At 50.8% G+C, this 7,761-nt stretch overlaps 1 protein-coding gene across 1 annotated transcript; it reads right to left on the reverse strand.

Annotated features, from left to right (window-relative positions):
* Positions 1-28: 28 nt before the first annotated feature.
* On the reverse strand, positions 29-7,725 carry LOC134402020 (collagen alpha-1(I) chain-like). Its single transcript, XM_063131387.1, has 5 exons — positions 6,722-7,725; positions 3,913-4,138; positions 3,031-3,247; positions 596-803; positions 29-47 (listed from the first exon to the last, which is right to left on the reverse strand). The coding sequence occupies exons 1-5, from the start codon at positions 7,720-7,722 to the stop codon at positions 29-31; spliced, it is 1,671 nt and encodes a 556-aa protein (XP_062987457.1). The 5' UTR covers positions 7,723-7,725.
* Positions 7,726-7,761: the final 36 nt, after the last annotated feature.

Consider the following 7,761-nt stretch of genomic DNA (forward strand, 5'->3'; position numbering starts at 1 on the left):
GTGTAAAAATAAAGGCACACAACTGAGATCACGTCACAAGCGTTGTCCTGTTGGGGAGAAGCAAGTGGAGCGAAGAAAACCCAGACAGAGAACCACCTTGAGTCCCAGTACTGGGGAAAAGGCAGAATCTAAATAATGTTTAGCCTGGAAAAAATGGAGGGGAGACATGATAGGGGTTGGACTTGATGGCCTTGTAGGCCCCTTCCAACTCTGCTATTCTATGAGTCTATGATTCTTCAAATACTTGAAAGGTTGTCACACAGAGGAGGGCCAGGATCTCTTCTCGATCCTCCCAGAGTGCAGGACACGGAATAATGGGCTCAAGTTAAAGGAAGCCAGATTCCAGCTGGAAATCAGGAAAAACTTCCTGATGGTTAGAGCAGTACGACAATGGAACCAGTGACCTAGGGAGGTGGTGGGCTCTCCCACACTAGAGGCCTTCAAGAGGTAGCTGGACAACCCTCTGTCAGGGATGCTTGAAGGTGGATTCCTGCGTTGAGCTGGGGGTTGGACTCGATGGCCTTGTAGGCCCCTTCCAACTCTGCTATTCTGTGAGTCTATGAAATAACAACAACAACAACAACAACAACGTTGCCTTGCCTCTTTGGCTACTTTATCCCTGGCGGCGTTGGAGTCTCGGATTCCAGGCAAGTCCACCAGCACGGCTCCGGTTTTCAAAACCTCAGCTTTAGCAATACGGATTCTTACACATTTCACAACCGGCCAAAATTCTCCCCCTTTCATCTCCCGCAAATTATCAGTGCGAGAATTAATGAATCTCTCAATGTTTGTGCGGAAGTCTGCTGCCTGGGAATAAAAAAGCAGAAAAATCAACAAGTTTTGTTTTAGTATTTTCAAGATGCGTAATTCTAAAAGTACAATTTAGCAACGCCGTTCAAAAGCTTCCCCCACCCGCCGCCCCGTCCCAGAAAGAAACTAACCTTCTGTACTTGTAACCCATTCGGTTGACATCTTGCAGTGTATTGAGGAATGGTTTGGTCAGGGCCAAAGTCAGAGATCAACAGCGTCAGGTGTCTGCCAGGGCCTTGGACCCCAACTAGAGACCTCCAAACCCACCAACACATTTTAAAGATTATATTTTATTGCACGCATATGCAGAAGCAGCTATTAGGGGTGGGGGGATGAGAGGAATAAGAACGAATGCTGAAGTTTATGGCACAGCAACAGCTAGGCCCACGTAGCACAGCAGCAGACGTGATGCAAAGGCAGGAGGAGGAGGGGCAGAATAAAGTTGACCCCAAGCCAGCTAGGGTTCATTAATGACCAAGCCCACTGCCTCTCACGTTTTGCCCAATCCACTCCGCGACCAATGCCCTCTTGGGTCCGCTTCCAGATTTTTGCTATAATCATTTTAGCTGCTGCAACGAACAGGTTTCCCCCACCAGATTTTGTCACTTCTGCTAACACTGATTTTTTTTTTTTATAGATCATTCGATAGGACGACCCCACAGCATAGAAGGACTACTTTAATCATGATTAAAATAACCACCCCAGGAGGACTGTATCACATGTCACTGCCACCAAATGTGCAGAAAGTGTATTATGGCATCTCCAGCATCTGCTTGAGGTAGCCTCTCACTTTCCCTTAATTCTTGCTAGCATACACCACTGCAGCGGTAACCTCTTAGAAAATTCGTTTCTTTTACTGTACATCTGGTGTCCGGGCAGGCCCTATCACACGTGCCGGTCTATAAACCCCCTGCATTGAGCAGGGGGTTGGACTCGATGGCCTTGTAGGCCCCTTCCAACTCTGCTATTCTATGGTTCTATGATAAACTACAGTCATTGCCTCGGGTCCTCCTCGCAAGACAGCCACTGCCATCGAGGTGAGAGGCAGGGCCCGTCCCCGTTTTATGTTCTAACCCTCGAGGATCGCTCTTCTCCGGAGGGTCTGTTCCTTATCAAGGTTTTATTTATTTATTTATTTATTTATGCATTTTTATGCCGCCATTCAGCCAAAATAGGCTCTCACGGCGGCTTACAAAAGTATTTCTTGACAGTTCCTGCCCACAGGCTTACAATCTAAAAGACATGACACGAAAGGAAAGGGGATTGGGAGGGAGGAGGGGGGGATAACCCTTGGCACGCACATCTTCTCGTGTTACCAATGTTCCCTTCAGACAAAAGTAATTCTTATCTTTTGCACTTTCCCAACTGGACTCCTGATTTGCACAGCGGGGTGTGTGTGTGTGTGTGTGTGTACATGTGTGTCAGTCAAATAACGATTTCTAGGACTAGCCAAGTAAATAATCTTTCTTAATAATAATCCTAGCCTTCGGGAATTCTTGGCAATACAGGTCCAAAGCCCGGGGCGGGGGGGGCGACTATGTGGGTACCAGAGCGTTAGCTGAAATGCTGACGAGGAGTTTTTCCCCCCGTCACATCTTCAGTTCTCTTTGCTCCATGCCAAGACGGTCACTCAGGGGGCCTGGGGACACCTAAACCAATCCAACGTTGCAGCTAAAGCAACGGTCTCCGGCTCCCCATCGCTGACTCCGTTCAAACCGTGGGAGGTTAATCTGCTGAAAGCCACGGGGGCTGTCAGCTAGTGCTCCTTGACCTTTTGCTGCATGTTTTTTTAAAATTCTGGGCATCCTGTTATTCCGCATACACATTTATGGCGCAATGAATTAAGCGTAACAGCTTTTGTGGGAGCTTGCAGCACCATAATTAAAAAGACAGAAGCTAGAAGCTTAAAACACAATACAGTCACCCTCCACCACACGGACCACGTGTTCAATTGTTACCTCTTCTTGCATTATCTTTGTGGCCACACTGTTCACACCTTTAAAAACTTAGAAGAAAAAGATCTCCTCTCTATTTCCGCTTAGATTATTGATTTAACACAGATACCGAACGCTCCTCTTTTGACTTCATAATCCCACAACGTTACTCTCTCCACAGAAAATACCACGACATCGGCCTATAGGGCTATTTTATCTCCATATGAACCCCGCCGCTCGCCAGCCATGAGCCGGACGCTCAAATGGCCCCCAGGTCCCACTTCACTTGCCGTGTCAGCAGCGACGTGTTGGACGGTGCCGAGGTACTGGGTCACCTCCTGCATCCCCTCCAGCTTCGCCAGCTCATCTACTCTCCCGTAGACCGCCTTCACTCGACTGTAGGCGGCCCCGGCTTCCGTGTTGCGATCCGGGCATCGTTTTTTGAAATTGCCAGCTTTGTCCTTCATGTCTTCAAGGAGGGCGCTCAGCTCCTTATACCACTCCTGAAGCAGGAAGCAAGACCAAGAACGGAGGTTGCTTTCAGAAGAAGGGGTTCCCGCTACCCTGACGTTTTGTAGTTGCAGAATAAAACTCTTGCTAAGCAAAAGCAGATTCAAAAGTACAAAGCCTCTCTTGGTACGCTACTGATTCATCACTACAAGATTGAGGGGAGACATGATAGCCCTCTTCAAATACCTGAAAGGTTGTCATACCGAGGAGGGCCAGGATCTCTTCTCAATCCTCCCAGAGTGCAGGACACGGAATAATGGGCTCAAGTTAGAGGAAGCCAGATTCCGGCTGGACATCAGGAAAAACTTCCTGACTGTTAGAGCAGTACGACAATGGAATCAGTGACCTAGGGAGGTTGTGGGCTCTCCCACACTCGAGGCCTTCAAGAGGCAGCAGGACAACCATCTGTCAGGGATGCTTTAAGGTGGATTCCTGCCTTGAGCAGGGGGTTGGACTCGATGGCCTTGTAGGCCCCTTCCAACTCTGCTATTCTATGATTCTATGATTCTACCACCACCACCAGGTGGACTTCGCAGGGGTTTTAACCACAAATGCCACCACCAGGCCCCCATTCCACCTTGCAGCAACACAGTGGCCTGATGCTACAGAGGCCAGCCTCTCCTCTTCTCCTGCCCACCCCCAGGGCAGGGCAACCTACCTCGCGGGAGAGGAACTCCACGTCTGCTTCGTAGGGGCTGCCCGCTGCAGCCCTGGAGATCTCCACCACCACCGCCGTGCACGCTCTCATGGCCGAGGTGGGCAGCACGGCCTCCGCGTCCAGCAGGGCATTCAGCAAAGAGCTCTTCCCCGAGCCCATGTTCCCCACCACAGCTATGTGGGTCTGGGGCATTTTTGTAGCCTTCTGGATAACGGCAATCTGATTCCTGAAAGGAAAAGAACTGAAATGGTTTGTCCTGGGTTATTAGCTGCATACCACCGTAATTTCTCTTCTCCCACGTATGTTGAGTTTTTAACTGACCCGAGAACAGTTGTTTTACATGGATATTGTTGGTTTTTTATACTTTTGGCTGTTTTAAATTTTGTATATCTGTTTTTAACGTCCATTGTTTTTAGCTTTTGTAAACCGCCCAGAGCTTTGGCTATGGGGCGGTATAAAAACGTAATAAATAAATAAATTCCCCTTTTCTTGAGGGCCTGCTCCAATCTGCACAGTGCGCTGTTGCCCCTGCCCTTTCCCAATACGAAACCTCACGACGGTGGGCAGGTGGTTGCGCTGTATGACGGGGGACCCGACCTCCCTCCCTCGCCTGCCCTCCCCGCCCCACCGGGTGCCCTTTCCTGGACCGCTCTGGCTCAGCTGAGCTGGGCGTCCAGCCCTGGCTCCTTCTCCCAACTGCAGCCACAGCAACTGGTACCAGCAGGCCCAAGCAGGGAGTCTCCGCCTTGCCGGCCCCTCCTGCCTCAGACGGGGGAGAATGTGCGGACGGCATCAGGTGGGTAAGATACATGTGGTAAGATTTTCCTCCAGAGCTCCCTGCCACGACACAGGCTCTGAACAACAGGCCTGGCCACAGCATATTAAGTGGGTCTTCGCTTGAGCAGGGAGTGTCCGCGGCCAGGTCTGTTGTTCAGAGCCTGTGTTGTGGCACAGAAAGTGGTGGCAGCGGTGGGACTTTTGTGGGATTTATTTATTTGTTTATTTATTTCTATACTGCCCAATAGCCGAAGCTCTCTGGGAGGTTCACAAAAATGAAAACCATGAAGAGCATAATAAAACAACCAACAATTTAAAAACACAAATACAAAACACAATTATAAAAAGCACGACCAGGATAAAACCACACAGCAAAAATTGATATAGGTTAAAATATGAGATTAAAACAGCAGAGTTTAAATTTAAGTTAAATTAGGTGTTAAAATACTGAGAAAATAAAAAGGTCTTCAGCTGGCGACGAAAGGAGTACAGTGTAGGTGCCAGGCGGACCTCTCTGGGGAGCTCGTTCCACAACCAGGGTGCCACAGCGGAGAAGGCCCTTCTCCTAGTAGCCACCTGCCTCACTTCCTTCGGCAGGGGCTCACGGAGAAGGACCCCTGTAGGTGATCTTAAGGTCCAGGCAGGCACGTATGGGATTAAATAAAATTTTAATCAGTTTGTAGTTAAAACAAACTGATTAAATTTTTATTTTAAAAGTTCACAAGCTTTGTTTCATAATAAAACATTTCAAAAAACCTTTTTAAAACCTCTCATCCAAGCCTTTCACTCTTCTCATACACGCTTTTCTTTCTCTCACACCTTCACTCTTGAACTTTCTTTATTATCAGTACGGATTAATATACACCAACTATCTGCACACCGCCCTCAAAGGACACCACTCTCTACACTGAACCTCAAATTCTCCAGAACCCAAGTACTCTACACACCAAGAGCTAACATACAGAGCTAACACAGAGAGAGCTCAAGCACTAAAGGCTAAAGACTCTAAGAGTACCTAAAAGCCTCTTCTCAATCCTCTCAGTCCTTCCCTTATATATCCCTCCTCCCCACTCCTCAGACATTCCAACTCCCCCCACTCAGGTCAACATTCTAAGCACCACAGGCTTACCAAATCCAGAGAACTGACTTGTGGGGTGTAACACCACACACACACACCCTGTCCCGCCCCCTCCTGCCTTTGATGAGAGAGAGCAGGTGTCGACCAGAGCGGGGGCTTTTCCACTTCTGGCCCCCCATCTATGGGAGGCTCTTCCAGCGGCCACCTCTTGGCATTTTGGGGGAGGGACCTGGCAAAGTCATGCAGGTCTTTTGACCGCTTGAATCCAGCTGCAGCAGCCTCAGCTGCCCTTTGCGCTGTTTTATGGCTCTGCTGTTTTTCATCTGCCTAAAAAGTTCTTATTCGGAGATTTGTCTATTTCGTAAGTGTTGTGGAAATGGAAGCACTGATGGATAAGGTGTGAATAATTTTAAAAATAACAGGCCAGCCAGCCAGGGTGCAGCAGATTCTGCCACAATGCAAGACTTTTCCCAGCTAGGGTTTATCCATTCATGACACTTTTCAACCGCACAATAACTGCCCTTCCCTAGGCGGTGTACAAATTAAAAACATAAATATTCAAAGCAAACAAAAAAATTATAATAGACCAAGACAGATAAAACCAGCTGCAGCAGGACATAAAACCAGCAACGGGGTAAAACCGTGCAAAAACACTAAAAACAGCTCCTAAAATGCCTGGGAAAACAGAAAGATCTTCATCCTGGAGCCAGGAAGACCATCAGCACCAGGCATGTCTCCCTGGGGAGGGCCTTCCGCAGACATGGGGTGGCCGCCCCGGAGTCCTCTCCTGCGGCCCTTCCCCAACTCATTTGCCGGGGCCTCGGATGTGGACCTTTGAGCCTGGGTAGGTCGAACTGGGACGAAACGTTCCCTCAAGTGCCCTGGATGCAGGGCCAAGCCTGAGGAATCCTCTCGCCATTTTGGGGAACAGCCAGCGGGAGATTGTTTCTTTACCTCCACTTCTCCATGTGCAAGCCATCAATCCCTTCCACCTCATCCAGGGACCGTGAGATCTCCCCGAGCACGGCCTGGCACTCCTGCAACTGGAACTCCACGTCTTGCTCGGAGGACGCCCAATCTTTCACAACGCCGCTCTTTGTTCCTGGCGCTGCAGGGCACGGAGTGCTGTGGGCGTGAGCGCCTGAAGTGCTGGGATGCTCCCTTGACACGGAGGAGGCGCCTTCCTCAAGGCCTGGAGAAGCAGCGGAGCAGGGCCCAGGGTCCTCGTCAGACGCCAGCTGCCCAGGGGGTTCCTCGGCCGCCTCTAACAGAGAAGGAAGGAGCGCTTCATCTCCTAAGTCCATGGGACCGGCAGAGCCTTCTGGGCGCCTGCTTGCTAAGGCCTTGGGAACGCGGGGTTCATGGAAGGCCGAGACGCCTGGAGAAACAGCCCTGGGGCACGCTGCGCCATGGCCGGGGATGGCGAGCTGCTCTTGGGAGTCGCACCAGTCCTGTTCCTCTTTGAAGCCCCGAGAGACAGGAGGCGCACAGCCCCAGGCTCCAGCAGGCACAGCAGCGCCTTTGGATGCAGAGAGGCTGCCAGCGAGGGCCGGAAGACCACACACCCCAGGAGCCAGCTCGGTGCCAAAGATCCCCGGGTCCCCGGGAGTGCCATTGATGGAGGGCGCCTGTCCTGCGAATCCTGTCACGACGCCGTTTCTGCAAAGGTCATCTTCATGATCAGCTCCAAAATCGCCTTGCTCAGCATGATCAGCCATGCCGGTGGGGCTGCTAGCCTCAGGAGAGGGCAAGGGGAAGAGGGAGGGGCCACCCTCCGGGCTCTGAAATCCCCCACCCGCTCCACCGCCGGCCTTTGCGGATCCATCCCCGGCTGCGGAGCTGGGTGGATTCAGCGAAAATGGGCGCTCAGGTTGACGCGGGCTGGGGCTAGGGGCCGTCGCTCTCTGCGGTGGGGAACCGTCCTCTCTGGTACCAACAGCAGGCTCAGACGCCATCCCTGCGGAAATAATCCTTTGGTTATTAACAAACAACAA

This window comes from Elgaria multicarinata, chromosome 7 (genome assembly GCF_023053635.1).
Source record: "Elgaria multicarinata webbii isolate HBS135686 ecotype San Diego chromosome 7, rElgMul1.1.pri, whole genome shotgun sequence".
NCBI lineage: Eukaryota > Metazoa > Chordata > Lepidosauria > Squamata > Anguidae > Elgaria > Elgaria multicarinata.

Coding starts and splice junctions, on each gene's coding strand:
- LOC134402020 (XM_063131387.1), bottom strand. CDS start 7,722: ATGGCGTCTGAGCCTGCTGTTGGTACCAGAGAGGACGGTTCCCCACCG. Junction 3,248..3,912: donor TGGAGTTCCTCTCCCGCGAG/GTAGGTTGCCCT, acceptor TTCCTGCTTCAG/GAGTGGTATAAGGAGCTGAG. Junction 804..3,030: donor CGTCGCTGCTGACACGGCAA/GTGAAGTGGGAC, acceptor ATTCCCAGGCAG/CAGACTTCCGCACAAACATT.